The sequence below is a fragment of the Charadrius vociferus genome, unplaced genomic scaffold (assembly GCF_000708025.1).
Source record: "Charadrius vociferus isolate BGI_N301 unplaced genomic scaffold, ASM70802v2 scaffold14, whole genome shotgun sequence".
Classification (NCBI taxonomy): Eukaryota; Metazoa; Chordata; class Aves; order Charadriiformes; family Charadriidae; genus Charadrius; species Charadrius vociferus.
The window spans coordinates 10,437,816-10,453,991 of NW_009648876.1; the positions used below are offsets into that span (position 1 = coordinate 10,437,816).

At 45.0% G+C, this 16,176-nt stretch overlaps 1 protein-coding gene across 1 annotated transcript; it reads left to right on the forward strand.

Moving 5' to 3' along the window:
- Positions 1–218: 218 nt before the first annotated feature.
- Positions 219–8,036, forward strand: VASH1 (vasohibin 1). The gene is given in 8 exon segments (XM_009886984.1): positions 219–255; positions 258–283; positions 2,662–2,750; positions 3,816–3,872; positions 4,950–5,024; positions 6,057–6,438; positions 6,828–6,940; positions 7,524–8,036. Coding segments are annotated over 8 exon segments (852 nt in total). The 3' UTR covers positions 7,597–8,036.
- Positions 8,037–16,176: the final 8,140 nt, after the last annotated feature.

The window sequence follows — 16,176 nt, forward strand, 5'->3', positions numbered from 1 at the left end:
TGTTGCTAAACTAGGCTGGCCAAAAAAGCACTTCTGTGATATGGATAAGGGTGGAGCTTTGTCTCTGCCTCCCTCCCATCTGCCTTGTCTCATGTACAGCATGGCCCACCTAGTACATGAAAATCTCTGTTGCTCTTGGGATCCCCTTTCTAAAAGCAGACTCCCATTCCCATGCACATAGCCAGCCTGCCAGGGTGCGTGAATGTAGGAGTGGGGTGATGCAACCCCTCCACACAGGGGATGAGGGACCAAGGACGTGTTCAGTCTGCTAAGCCTGGCAGAGGTATGTGCTCTGGGAACTCTGGGCTCTCTTCCTAGCTCTCTCTGCAGCTTTCAGAATAACTAAAGGGAAAGCAGAATAGACCTGATTTCCTATCTTTTCTGTTACAAATAAATTCCTCTCTGCTTTCTGGGGGATTGTGATGACTGCCTAATATTTATAGCCCTTCTGAGATATGCGGTGGATGATGCTGGGCAAGAACAAAGCATTAGGGTCTCCCATCCTGTCAGTGTGGGATTGAGGGATGGAGACCTTATTCCTTTCCTCCTACTTCTATTGCCCCATTAAAATGCTATAGACCTGATGCAAAAGAAACCGTAGCCCAGTCTGGGCTGCAGGCCCAGATCTGAGAGAGAGAGCACACTGTACTTTCATCAGTTTAATTACTTGAGGTGCAGGAGGCTCTTCTGCATTAACTAGTCCCCTGCTGAAATGGTTGCATTACAGTGTCTCAGTGTTGCACAGTCCTTTGAGGAAAAGGGGCTCTGGGGGTCTGTACTAGTAAAGGGAGGAGTAACTACCCAGAAGCATTAGTCTATACTGTCAACATGCACGTAATCTGTCTGTCTCCACTCAAAAAGCATGAAAATCTCCATGCTGAAGAAATGAAACAAAGTTAAACAGTCAGCCTGTCCTGGTTGTTACCTCTTTCATTGTTTCTGCCTGGAAATGATTTCCTATGACTCAGTGTGTCAGCTCACAGCATCCAAACTGACTCAGCTCGTGCGGTTCCAGAGATGGCTCCATCCCTGTGCCGCTCTCTGGAGCCTTCCCTGCTTCTGCTGTGGCTGAACAAACCCAGTTTCACATCTGCTTCTGTCGTTCCTGTGCCATCTCCTGCAAGTGAGCCAGCCAGTGCCTCTGCTTCCTCCACGCAGGGTATGGAAATAAGGCACTGGAGATGGCAATTGGCACCTCCAAGAGGTCCTAGGAAAATAGGTACCAGTGGCCAAATGGTGCTGCTTAGTTTTCAAAAAAATAAAAATAAAAAAAAAGAAAGATCAAAACACATAGAGAAAATGGAGAGAGACTAGTTTAGCTCAGCGTTTACTTGCTAATGGTGTTTGGAGCTAGACTGAAAAACACCTACAGATTATAGTTTCCAGAGGCCGCGACAGCCCACATCTCAAGGTTAAGCGGTCTCTGGCCCCTGCGCTGCACGGGCACAAGCAGAGTGCGACTGTGTGGCAAACCAGGACAGGGAACTGATCTGACTGAAAACTACCCATGCCTGCTGGCTCGGCTTTCAGCTGGTTCAGGTGCCTGACCTGGCTCAAAGTTACTTGTGCCAACCCAGGGCCGAAGGAGGAGGTATGGAAATGAGTGGCCACAGAAATACATGTGGAGGGTGATGAGTGGCTAAGCAGCACTGCTGGCTACAAAACCATGGCCAGCAAAGGCAATTGTGCACAGCAGAGTAGAAGGCCCAAGGGAAGATCTGGTTCTGACTCACTCTTTCTGAGCTGGGGATAGCCCAGCTCTGGGGGAATTCTGAGGAGGAACTGAAATGCTAAAAACCAAACTGCTGTGAAAAGCTGCAGTCTGGTATCAGAGGAGTGTGTGCAAGGCATGAGTTACCCTTCAGAGGGAAAATGCTGGGCTGTTTCTCCAAGCCTGTCAGTCACACCAAATCTGTGTCTTCTCTGTTATATTTGTCCTGCGGACAAGGACCCTTCTCTTTCCTTAGACACACTTTTCTCAGCTGCTGACAAGGCTGCAGTCATCCCCTGTGGAGCAAATGGTGAGGAAAATCTGACTGGACCCATAAGGCTAAGGCCTCAGAATGGGACAGTAGTCTGAACAGTGAACTTTCAGAAGTCATTCTCTGACCACATAATTCAAAACGGACACTGCAGGGGAGGGAGTCATGATGCTGTCAGGCCTGTGTCCTAGTCAGTGCCAACTCACCTGAAATGCCAGGAGGCACGGGGGGGACCTTTATACCCTTGCTTAAAGAACTGCTCCATGCTCTGGTGGTTTTGAGGAAACTCATTCTTTGTTTTTGCCTCTCTCTCTCCTTCTCTTTGTTTTGTGCCTTCCAGTTTGCATACTCAAATGAAGACAAGCTCTCTCGGGTGATAGCTTTCCTGTCTTGCATCTTGCCTTGTCAGTTAATTTTATCTAATTCTTCCAATGTCATGTTGCCTAAATGCAGGACCCTTTCACACATTTTCTCTTGCAGCTCTGTGGTGGTACTTTATTCTGAATCCCTTCCCAGTTACCAGTGTGGGAACAAAGGAATGTTCCTAGTGTGGTCACTCTGAGCAGCAAAAAGGGGCTGGTTTCAGAAGAACACACTTCCTGTAGCTATGTGCTACTGCGTTCAGCAACAAGCTGGAGAGGTTTGGAAGCAGTGATTTATGTTCTGCTCCCCATTTCAGATTCCCATACCAAGTGTGCCTGCGTTCCAGCCGTCCACCCCCATCCCTGAGCGCCTGGAAGCTGTACAGCGCTACATCAGGGAGCTTCAGTATCCTTTATTGTTACCTTAGTCACTGGTGTGATAACCCAGGAAGAGGGAGCAAGGGGACTTTCTTTCCCTGTGAAGAACAGAAAAGCTCATTCTGTTGTAGCTGGAGGGGAACTGAAACTTGCTCCCGGAAAACAGGAAGCTGGTCTCAGGACGATGGTTTGTTTTGCTGCTCTGTTTCTTTTCTGCCCATGTTACCTGTTCACTCCATGTAAAAAATGGGAATGTTGTCAAGGGCCTTTCCCCACTACCCACCTTTCTAGGTCAGTGGCTTTACAGTGCCATTTCTTTAAAAACAGGCATATCTGAGACCTTGACAGTCGGGTCTCAGATGGACTACAAACTATGTCACCTCACTGTTAAGGCATGGGTGAGCTGTGGTGGTGAGAAAACTGCCTCTCATACACTCTTCTCTGCAGCTGCCCAGAGGACAGTCAGCCATCCTGCTTTTGTGCATCTGTGGTATCCTGCCCCTTTATATGCAGAGCTGCCTGTGTGACTGTGTCCTGGGAATGAGATTTCCCCATCTCTGTTATGCTGGACAGTAGGCATGTGCCAAGCAAGCACAGTCTAATCTCACTGATGAGATACAGAGCTAGCTCTGGCTTCAGCCCCTAAACAAGGTAAGGCAGCAGACCTTTTAGCACCTCTCACCCATCTGAGGTGGTTGTGCTCTGGATTAGGTCCCAGTCAGTCTTAGAATAAGGCACCATGAATGTTTTAATGCTCTGTGCATTCTCTGCAGAAGGGAGCACGCAGAGATCTATCAAACTTTGTTCTGTCCTGGTAGCTGGAAAGCTGAGCAGAGCACGTGATGTCAGCATGGACCTTTGGGAAATGAAGTGGAAACCTGTGTGTGGGGAGGAGAAAGAGAACTGACAAGAAGGAAATACAGTGGAAGTAACGCGGGACTATAAATGGGAGAAATGCAGGAGAGGGAGGTGGGGACTTTCTTGCATCGCTGTTGTATTTATGGAATCTTGACTTTGCTGTAAGAATAGTAACATGAGGTTTTCTTCAAACTCTACTTTCCAAGCTGCCAGGCCCTTAACTTTTTGCCTCCAGGTACAATCACACTGGGACACAATTCTTTGAGATTAAGAAGAGCAGACCTCTGACTGGGTAAGTGCTGGCAGCCCCTACAGCATTTAATCCTTGCTTTAAGATGTTGGGGCCTTGCTATACCCACTGCTTTTTCTTCCATCCCCTGGCCAAGGTCTAGGTGGCACTCAGGGCTTTCAGTACTGCAGCTCCATCCTACTTCAGGTGACTTTATTGTCTGTTGCTTGGGGCACTGCTGGGCAGAGCTGTGTCTGGCCTTTCTCAAGGACAAGAGTAGGTTTTGTTGTGATGAATCAGTAAATCCAGTAAAATAACGTAAATGTATTTCAAAGATGTGTAGATTCCACCTGGTTCTAATTGGAATATAACTGTATGAACTTCTGATGGATTCTGAAATTAGGTCCTGCCCTAAACAAGCTTTGAAAAAGTCAAGTATCTTTACAGGTCTAACTTCATAGCCCCTGTGAGTCCCTTTGCAGAATGCAGGCTCACCAAGCTTCTGGTGTCTCATACTTTGAAGGAGAAGGGGATTCTTGCAACTGCAGATTTTGGGTAGAGTTGTGCCCCATAAGTTCCTGGAGATAAGCACTTGATGTTCATTGACTCTCTTGGCCCGCATATGGAGAGTCTCCCAAGACTGGCTTCTAGTCTACAGTCTTATGTGATCCCAAACATCTTGTGTTGTAATCAGTGCAATGTCTCCTCCATAATATTTGTTAAACAGAGACTAGTGTTGATGCCAGAGAAGAGAGCTTCACTGTCCTTGAACCTTGTGAGGCAAACATTGCTGGCTTTTGGTCTTTTGAGGCTTCTGCTTGTGGTCACATTTGTGTCCATCCAGAACTCACGGTGCCAAGTGCTGTGGCCTCCCTGAGAACAGAGGTTGGCCTAGTAGGCAGCTTTGCTGTAATGTACTGAAGGGAGTTCCTTGTAAGTAGCGACAGCATGTGATAGAGACCTGGTTTGGATTTCATATCTTCCTAAAGAAGATATTTTCTTCTGTTCCCTGTCCTCAGTGAGCCACCTTCTCTCCTGGAAACCTATCTCACATACATAGTGTGAAAGGGCTGAACTGGCCATACTTGCATAGCACAAGCCCTCTAACTGTCCTCGTGTTTCCCTTGTCCCACTCTGCAGGCTGATGGACCTGGCCAAAGAAATGACCAAAGAGGCCCTGCCAATAAAATGCCTGGAAGCTGTGATCCTGGGAATGTATCCTTTCCTCTTGGAATTGTGCATGTTTGCCCATCCTTGTGTTTTCTCCTCTGCTCTTTTATGATGCTTTGAGGCTGCTGATAATATTGTCACCAAGCCCCACACGCCTCTGTTTTCCCTTCCCAGTTGTCCCAAAAAAATCCACCAAAATCCAAATCCAAGCAATTCTCAAATATCAGAACTAGTTCTTCAGAGTTGCTCCTCCTTCCCTGAGAAGGGTGGTGCTGCTCTGGACAACTCTACAAATGAGTAAAAGATAAAGGAAGGGTCTAAGGAACATCTACAGAGGGGCAAAAATATTAGCTAGAGTTAGGTCAGGAAGTCCTCTGTGGATAACATTGTTCACTTACTGCAATGTTGCCAGCATGTGTTCTACATTAAAATAAGATAGGGATCCTCCCCAACTTCTAATTATGGTATATGTCACTTTACTATTATGTCTAACATTGCCTGCCAGCTTAGGCAATACCTTGATTAATTCTAGACATGTGTCGTCTTTAAACACACATCTTTGCTAGCGATCTTCCAGGTTTAGTCTATGTCACTCAGGCTATAGATTCTTGATGCACATTGGCAAAGCCACCTGGAAGGGCAGAGATGGCAAGTGAATGGTTCAGAAGGGTAGTCTGGTAAGTATTTTGTCCTAAAGGTTCCTCAGTTCATGTGTGAAATAGCTAATAAAACAGATTAAAACAAACTGTGGAATAATTCTACAGCGTTAAGTTTGGGAACTACAGAATACAGTACAGCTGAGGTGTTAGCATTGCAACTTCTGCATCACAAAACTGCCTCGAAATTAACTTCCCTTTGTTGACTGTCTTCTTGAAGACATGGTTTCCCCATGACCCAATGAAACTAGGGCAACTTGCAATGAGCTGGACTCTTGATCTGGAGAACAAATCCTGCCTGTGTGATGCCTGAATCCCTGATGAGTCTGCTGAACAAGCTGGGAGGGTTTGGATCAGGAAGGAAGGATCTTGTCAAGAAAATGGTATCACTGATTGTTTCCTGAATAGTGGCTGTTGTCAGTTACCTCACCAACAACATGACCACGCTGGACCGTTTCCCCATCAGCTTCAAAACCCACTTCTCAGGGAACTACTTCCGACACATTGTGCTGGGGGTGAACTTTGGAGGCCGCTATGGGGCACTGGGCATCAGCCGACGTGAGGAGCTCATGTACAAAGCACCCGTCTTCCGCACACTGAGTGAACTCATCTTTGACTTCGAGGAGGCATATCGCCGCTGCTGGCACACTCTCAAAAAGGTGAAGCTGGGCCACTGTGTGTCCCATGACCCACACAGTGTGGAGCAGATTGAGTGGAAGCACTCCATCCTGGATTTAGACAAGCTAACCCGGGAAGACTTCCGCAAAGAGCTTGAGAGACATGCCCGTGATATGAGGCTGAAGGTAAGCAGCAAGGATAGAGAAGTAGTTTGCTGCTGCATCCACTGTCTTGCCTGGCTGATGGTGTGCTGGGGGAATGAAGTGGCAGGAGGCTCTCCTAGATGGTGGTGGAGTAGAGGGTGAATTGGAGGCTGTGGGCTCTTCCTTCATATACAAGCTGGTCCCCTAATGGACGCTCGTGCAGTGCTGCAGTTGCAATTAGCTTGGACTGTATACAGTCCTTGGAGCCACACAGTAGCTTGTTTTTTCTGGCTTTTACATTTTTGATACGCTTGCCTTGCCTTTTTGCCTTTTATTCCCACATAACTAATTGTTGTTAGGCTTTGTGCTTTCTGGTTACTACTCATATTGGTTTTCTGCTCATGTTGCTCTTACTTTAATTTTTCTGGCAGATTGGCAAAGGAACTGGGCCACCATCTCCCACCAAGGACAGAAAGAAAGATGTCTCCTCCCCACAAAGAGGTCAGGCCAGCCCCCATCGGCGTAACAGCCGCGGGGACCGACGGTGAGTGGGGCTGCTGGGCAGGAGACCTATCTAGAGCATCGCTGGTTTACTCACAGATTCCAACTTGCTGTCTGGTTTTGGATCCTTCTGATGTCTTATCTGGGTTATAACAGGGGTTACTTCTCTGACCTGCAGTAGCATTCTTCCCTAGTCAGCGCCTTTGTGAGTTTATCATTGCTTGGGGAGTGGGGGGACAGCTGTTGGGTTTTTTTGTTTTGGTAAGGAGGAGGAAGGCAGCTCAAATAGACAGCGATCTTGGTAGCTAATGTTTAACCTTATGCAGGGGTCTGAGCTCTGCTGTCTCACAGACCTACGCCCCAAAGAAATTCCAAAAATTACACTGCTGTCAGTGAGACTGTTGTCCTGAAACTCATCTGGGGTACCAGAGTGGGCTTCCTACTGTTCCTAATCTGCACTCTCTTTTGTGGAGATCGTTGGGAGAGTTACTGGAGATTGCAAAATAATTCTGTCCTCAATAGTGTCTGAAGCTTTCCTGTCCTTTTCCTGTGCCACCGTCTCTATGTGCAGCACCTCCTGACTGGAAAAACAGTTTCTGAATAGTTCTTATGCTCTTTGCTCACAGGCCATCTGGTGAAAAGAAGCCTCCCGACTCCAAAGCCATGCCAGACCTCAATGGGTACCAGATCCGGGTGTGAAGAGAGCTGTGCCTTGTGTGCCTGGCTCCACAGATTTCTTGCTGGCCACAATTGGGACCTGGATCCACCTGCAGTGATTCTGACAAAGGGACAGGGGAGCAGGAGCAGAACAGTGCTGATCTTCCCAGGTACTTCCTAGCGGGCCAGTCCCAGAGCTGGATCCCATGGGTCCCAGAGGATTCACCTGCCTGTTTCTGGGAGAGGTGTCCATCTTAATTCACTGAAAGAAGTATTTTTTAAAAAAAATAAAAAAGATCTGTACATTGGTGGGAGTTTGCTGCAGGAAGAATATGAAGTAAGTGGGGTCAGCAGACTTGCTATCAATTTTTTTGTGTTGACAGCAAGTAGATGAAGCATCTTGTCGACAGTACTTCTTCCCTGTCTGCACAGAAGTCTTCAACCCATACAAGGCCTGCAGGGCTGAGGGAGAAGTGATGCTGGAATGGGATGGCTCCTGCATCTTGTGCAAAAACTCCTGGTTTTGTCATTATGAACACTTTGTTTAGCATTGCTCTTGTGAAAGACAGGGCTGAATTTGCTCAGCCTGATTTATTGATCATAGAAGGGCCTCTCATCTGGAGAAACCACATCTTGTGTGTTTAGTCCTGCCTATTTCAAAGCATTTCATTGCTTCTGAGGGGGTAGGCAGTGGGAAGATGATCATCTTTACCCACTGCGATGCTGGTGAGCTGTTGCTGTAAGTTCTTTTGTGATTGAGTGGGTCGGGATATTCCTATGTCATTGCCATATGAAAACAGGCAGAGAGACCTCAATCGTCTCAGCAGTGGAGGAAGGGGCAGGCAGGGGCTGGTGGGAAGCCCGAATTTTGAGTCCTCTCTTCATCAGCCTTCTCTCTGTCAACTTCTAGTGACTGCTACTGTGAAAGCTTGCGGAGGGCACTCCAGTCATTGAGGTGCAAGTTTTTAAAGTAAATAGTTAAAGAAGGTTTTAATGATGTGAACAGGTTTTAGAAGCATTTTTCCTTTCCACGAGGGTCTTGCTCCTTCCTCACTGTAGTGTTAGTGCTAGAGTTACAGACACCTGTTGGCGGGAATCCCTACTCGAGGAGATTGCAGCTGCTTTCCTGACAGCTCAGCTTGGAGCCTCCTGAAAGTAGCTCCCCACCCCAGTCCCAGAGCCGTGCTTGCGTTCTGGCTCTTTGGGTAGCTGCAGTATTTAACAGCACCACTGACGCTAGCCTTCCCCAAAGGGCTGGGCTGCACCTTTCTGCCTGCTTACAGCCTTGACTCTTCCTACACTTCTTTTCAGGGGAGTGTTGTACTACTGATTAAGCAATGTAATGCTTGTCAGAAACCTGGAGTGTTGTCAGACCTCTCTTTGAGGCCCAGGGCCTGGAAGCAGTGAGGTTGCCAGAAGTCAGAACAGCATGGCCTTGAAGTGATCTGGATGCATGGATCTAGGGGATACAAAAACTGAGCTTGGGAGTGGGAGTATCCTTCAGAGAAACTGAGTCTTGTTTCATCACAACATTGACAAGGAGCTAAACTTTCTGAAATAGAACACACTTAATTTTATTAGAACTGGGCTTATTCTTTCCTGTGAACTTGTTAGAAACATGACGGAGCTTAGCTCTACCATATTTTTTCTTGCAGTCTTGCTGTGCCACACCCTCGTGTAAGCAGTGCTATTTTGGTGGCAGAGAATGGGTTCTTATCCCCAAACAAATCAGCTCTTCTGTCCAGCTAAAGCAGTGATAATCCTTGAAGCACCACCCACAAGCGATTTAACTCAGGCCTTACAGGTTCCTAATTGTACATCCTTAACTGTGATGTAACTTGCAGGGCTCTATATCCATACCACTGCGGTCTGTCCTTCCAAGCTCTCTTTGTAGTCTGTACTTTTCTGTACAGCCAGGAGGACAAAGCAACCAGGAGGACAATGCGTAGGGAGGTGGCAGAACTTGCTGCTGATCCAAGCTAAAGTCAATCCAGAAGAGCATGCCAGCTTCCACAGTGCAATGCAACACCAGTCCCCTCCCGTGCACTCCAGCTACATGCAACAATTTGAAATTAGACAGCAGTAGCAAGGCAAGCACCCATTTGAATGTGTCCTCTGGTCAATTTTATGTGGCTGTAAATTAACATATTTAGTGTCTGGATGCAAACTATGATGTTAGCTGTAAAGGTACCACAACTACCTGTAAATAATATGGGTCACTCGGAAGCCACAAACTGCCTTTGCATAACGTTTTCTGAAAGTGGACTGAAAGCTCAGGTGCCACTGTGAATCACATGATAAACGCAAGCAGCAGTCAGCAAGAGAGCCTGAATGTCAGGTTTTATTAAAGGGGATGAAATAAAAAAATAAAATAAAAAAAAAAGAAAAAAAAACCACTTAGATACAATTAAGATGCATGCTGACCATGACTTTGGTTAGTGAATTCAGAGTAACTGGAAGCTCTTGCGAGTAATTAGTAGCTTCATACAGAGCACATTAAATAGCTGGACAGACTTGAACCTTTTCAGACGGAAAGGAGGGGAAGCGTGTTTGGGGAAGGAAGACTTCAAAACAGATGGAGCAAGTAAGGGGTCAGCTGCAAGCTAATGATGCTTTCTTAAGAGCAGGGCAAAAGGGATGCTCAGCAGTGTTAGATCACCAGGGCAGAATGGCTTAAAACAAAATGCTTTGTTTGACCTGGCAATTAAGCACTTTCCTGCAGGATGTAACTAAGGCCAATAGCTTAGAAAACCAAAGGAAGTGGATGTTTAAGGAATGAATGACAGGTAGAGTTCAAGGTCTCTTAATCCTCGGCTGTAGCCAGACAAGAATATCCTCTTTCAAGATTTAGTTGCACAATTATGTATGTTAGGAGGCATTTAATTCTTCTTATGTATCTAATGTTGATGACTACTCAAGATGGACACAGGAGCAGAGACAGCCCTCTAGTTGGGTTACTCTTTCAAGCCTTCTGCTGTTTCTCTGTGTGGCAGAATTCCTGTCCCTTACTGTTTCTGTATCTCCAGTTTAGCAGATGGTGCAAGAAATTGGAAAATGACCAAACAATTCTCCCCTTCTTGTGTTTGCTCCCCCCATCTTTGTAACAAGATGAATCACTTCAATACAAAGCTTAGCTTCCTTGCTAACAAACAAGACAGCATCCCCCTGTGAGACACAGGATTGGTGCAAACCAGTTTTATGCCGTAAGAAATCTGAGGGTACAATGAAAGATGAACTTTTGACTTCCACTTCTTTCCTCCCTCACCCACCTGCTCTGGCTTCTGGACTGTCTGCCTTTAACCATAAGGAAAAAAAGGCTGGAGATGAGACTTTTTCACTTCTGCAGTCTTTAGAGCTACAGAAAAGGAATGAAAAGAAGCAACTAGACTGTAACTCATACTCCTTAGTGCCTGCAGAAGAAAAAACGTGGATCTTGAGGAGTCCTATTAATTATTTAATGTTAAATATTAATATGATCGCTTATATAGCTCTGGGGTGTAAATTTCACTGTTCAGTAGGCCTCTTCTGATGTCTGTTCTGCAGTACAAGTCCTGCTGCACTCTGTGAAAGGGAACTGTGTCCATACATGAGGAATGGACAGACACTGCCTATGTTGTATGTGAAGTTTAGGTGAGCTTTGAAAGACTTGAACAAATGCTGACCTAACACTAGCAAAACTATTTTAAATGTAATGCAAATCTTGAAATAAGCGTTCCTCTTTATACTTTTATGTAGACAAGTCCCCTGATACCTGGCCAACTGCAGTTTTTTAAATGGATGAATGGATTAGTGAGCAAAACTTCCTGCTACGGTGTCACTCTCATATAAACTTCATATACTAAAGAGTGGGGTTAGGTGTCCATCAGTCTGGGACACACTAGCCTTTTTTTTTAATTCTGATATGATAAGCTAAATGAGTCTTTAGGAACTTAAGGTATGTTAGCAAGTGTTTTAGCTGGGAGTGGAGTGCTTTTTTTCGGTTGACTATTTTCCCTGTGTGCCACTGTATGGGTCAGTACATAGTATGCTTGGATCCACCAGAATAAATTACTCCAGAACTGTGTTTGAAATATAGTTTCTGTTCACGCAGTAGCTGTATTGCTGTTATCAGATCTATTTAACATGAAGAAATTTTTTTAAGTATTTCAGGTGAAAGCCTTAATCAGGTGCCTGCCCCTTAAGGTAGGCTCACATGTAGTGTTGTATAGACTGAAACATGACAGTCCTTAAAATTGTGGAGTTTAAGAAACCATAATGAACAGAAGAATGCTCCTGTGGCCAAAGGGCAAGAGTCTGGATCAGATGGGCTTGACCTTGCTCCAGTGGCTCTGGCTAATCATTTCAGATGGTTGCTTTAACCACTTGCTCCTTCTAAGTATTACAAGCGGTCCTGATGATCAGGCACTAGATAGAAGCAGGAGGTGCCCTGTGTCCCATGCGTACTGTGTGTGCAAGTCTGGCTGAAGTAACACCACATATTCCAGTGGTCTTGCACTGTTCTCTTGTCAACATTAAGACCTGCATTACGGATTCATAACTCAACCTAAGAAAGTAAGTGCTATTCTGGCTTGGTGTTTGCTCTGCCAGAGCAAGGTGGAGATGTTCCCTCTACAGCCAAGCCAAACTCCTTAGGGAATTTAATATTTTTGTCTGTTTTCTGAGCAGGTGTTTACTTGTATCACAACCACTCTCCTTCAGTGGTGCCCTGGCCCTGTCTGCTCAAGAGCAACTCAACTTAGGCCCAGAAAGCTACTGAATCCCCCATAATCTCTGCAGAGCAGAGTTTCCCTCCAGGTCAGGGCTGAGATGGTGCTAGTGGGACCAGAGCGGTCCCCTTCCGTGCACATCAGTATTCTACTCTAGCACTGATAGGGTGCTCCAAAAACATTTACATCTTTATCAGGCTCAGAAATAAGAAATGGAAGGTTTCTTTCTTTAAAAAGAATCTCATGTGTGTCTTTTTCTAATTAATCAGTGTGGTTCTGTGTTCTTATGTAGCCAACACAGAACTTGTATTTAGATTTAGTTCTTATTGCACTTCCTGTGGCCCTCATGTTGATACTTCTTCCTGCTTCCTTTGACACTTAGACAATAAAATTCCTTCTGTACTGCTCTCAGCTTGTGCAGAGAAAACAAGATGTCTGTACTGTCTTTCTTTCCAATTTAAACTCTCCCATTGTCAGTCAGCTGGGAAGTCAAAGGCACAGCCTTGAGTGATGGTATTGGACAGATTATGTATAGACGAACTGTACTTGCAACACTATAGACACAGAAGCACCCTCATTCTCCTTCAAATCATCTGAACAGGTCAATATGTACACACAGAGGCAGCTGCCAGAGAGTAAGAAGTATGTATGGGGCTGTGTAGCAAAGGCTAAAACTCATCTTTTCCTCTTCAACTGCCATTAGTCAGGCTGAAAGAAAAAAAAAGTCAGTGGATGCAGCAACAGAAATTTCAGTCTTGAAACACTACTGTAAGGGTTAACACGAGCCTCTGCTTGCACTGCTCTTCAACTTATGATCCAGTCTCCCTTCCTGGCCTGAAAAGCAATTCTGCTTAAGGTCTGTAGTTTACTGGCCTTCCAGACTAATGACCTCACCAGGCCTTCTCAAGACAAATGCTGGGTTAATAAAAGACAGTCAGCTGCAAGATTCAGTGCACTTCCCCAGGAAGGGGGATCCAACTTTATTCAGGCTATCATCTTTCAGGCATAACATACCCCTTCTCTCTAGGGAAATGAGTAATAGCTGGGACCAGGTCCAGGATGTAGGAAAGCCTAGAGGGTGTCGAGGAAAGGAATAAACATCCCCTGACCTGTTACTCCAAAGAGAACGGCACATGCAACAGTCTCCCTCTTAGCTAAGTTAATTATATGAACAACTTCTGCCCTGAGGGGAAGTAATTACACAGCAGCCAGTAGGTGGTATGGAGAGACAAAAGAAGAAGTAGCCACTTCATAAGCCTGCATGGCCTGTGCTCAAGCCCAGGAGTTGACAATAGACTTCAGCAGCGATAGAAGGCTTCTTGCTCCCCTAGTAAACACTTAATGATTAATAATATTAGCAAAAAAGACTAAAGTGCTGTGACTTCTATAAACCTTTACCTCAGATGCTTGCTTGAAAATACCCTCTGCCCCATGTCTTACAGATTTTGCTAAAAATCAGGTAACTCCCAAAACCCCTGTAGATGTATAGGTCAGGGTGATTGCTAGATAATGGAGTAAGAAAGGCATAACAGTGACTCAGCCACAGCCGAGATGGTTAAAAATAAGACCACCTGCTCCCTCTTAGATCAGGCTTTCCCCCCAGCTACTGACAGTTCCTGCAGTTCTAGGTTTTCAAGTCTGTTAGAGATTACGCTACTTGGACCTTACTGAAAAACCTTTGCTATGGAAAGGATACACAGCTCAGCAAAGCAGTAATTAAAAAAAAAAAAAAATTAAGCAAAACAAACCCAGTCAGCTATCACACTGAGAAGCCCAAGACTGCAAAACTTAAGGCGCCCATGCCTAAAAGAGTATAGAAACCTATTCACGAGACTGAGCCTTAAGAGCACAATTCATGCTGGATGCACTGCAGGATTATGGAAGGCAAAGACATAGGATATGCTGTGGATAGAAGGCCATTACAGATTTCGGTTAACTCAGCTGCGTTGGATTTCCAGGTTTATATTTTTATTTTGGCAAAGAATGACTGCTATCCTATCTCCAGCCTCACTTTGGCAGAGGAAGGGAGGAGAGGAATAGCTTTAAAATAACTACTGCATTCATCTACTCCCAGTTCAGGAGCAGCTCCTGAAAGTGGCCAGTAACTGAATAAACCTAAAACTGCTGTAGAATACTTTACATCCAAAAAAGAAAAGATTAAAAAACTAAGTAATATTGCTAAGGCTTGAAGTCAAGGCAGGGGTTTTTTTTGTGTATAAAAGCAAAGATTGGATGGAACAATTGCATCTTTTGTTGTAGCACATGCCAGCATCTAGTCCAGTCCTTCTCCCATTTGCTACCTCAGCACCTGTGTTTGCCTAACCAAAGTTAGGAAAAATTTTCCAGCTCTACTATATAGCATTCCTATTCACTTAGAGCACAAGAATGTGCAGTCTAGATTTCAAATAAAATAAATAAATTTAAAAATAAATAAAAGGAAAAAGAGCTTCAAGACTAGAATGACATTTTCAGTGGAAGCTGGAGGATAACTTGCCCTGACAGGAGAAGCCAAACTTGCACAGCTGACAAAAGGAAGGAGCTTGAGGCATGCCAGCTGTTCATTTTCTTCGTTATCATTATAGCAGGTGAGTTCTCTATAGAAACTCAGTAGCATACTTTGAAACACGATGCAGTACATTCAATGGCAGTGATCACGCAGCTTGCGCATTTCAGTGTGACAGCACTATGGAAAGGCTACAGGCCACGCAGCTACAGTCTGGTAAGGAGCAGGTCATAGCCAGCAATTCAATTAACTTGCACAACAGGAAGCTTACTGAATGGAGATGGTATCCCACTAAGGCTTGTGTGTTCCTCCTTTAGCAGAGCCACAAAAGGCTTCATCTGCATTTGGATGAACCATGGATATGTCTGCAAATTCCTAACAGTACATCCAATAAACAGTTCATTAGTGAGGTGGGGGCAGTGGGAGAAATTGCACTGTAGCAACACCCTACTTTGCAGACTGTTTGCCAACACCACTCAAATATCATGAGAAACAGGACACATACCTTGATCTGCTCTTAAAAGAGATTCACTCTGAGATGCTGAACTGTTCTTAGAGTCTCTAAGAGACTCCTCAGAAACGAGGAACTAAGGTCAGGTATATTTCAGAGTTCTCCTGTGCTTCACAAAGCAGGTGGCATACAGGGGACTAATGATAAATCTTAAACTTTTTTGTTGTTGTTTTATATAACAGGAGTTATTCCCATCCAAGTGTTGGTTTCAGAGCTCCCATCCCTTCCACTTTACTCTTCAGGGATGAGGGAACCCACTACCTTATGGCTTGACGCTATTTAAATGTTGAGTTTATAATAATACCTAGCCCTAAAGAATTCCACCCATAGCTTTTAACTGAAGAAATACAGCTGCAGAAAAAAATAAACACCGGTAACTCAGAAAGATAACTGGATATGGCAGTCATGGGAAAACAGCTGCTGGAGAAATACTTCATAAGGAAAAGGCATGGAGAAAGAAGACCTCAAGCAGCAGCCAAGTTTAATTTATTGAGAAAAGGAAAGAAACTAAAGCAATTATATTGTTTACAACTCCTCCCATCCCATGTAATTGGGAAACTGATTATAAAGGGCATCCCCCTGAAGTGTTGAACTTAAAACTCTGAGAAAGTGAAGGAAGTCCAACTTCTATCTAAATAGCATAACTAAATACAGCCTAGCAGCTGTGGCGCAATCTAAGCTGTTGCATAGCAAAGATACTTCGTCAAACATGTGTTTGCCTGTACAGCTGCATGCTCCTGCAGCTTAGCAAACTGGATAACAGGGTACGTATACACACTGCCAGTGGTCTCTGGCATCCCTTCTCCTAAGTATCAGACTCACCGAGTTCTACATCACTACTAAGATAATGCAGATGATCCTACCTCTGTGATACCTTCCCTTTCTGAGTATAGCAGATATTC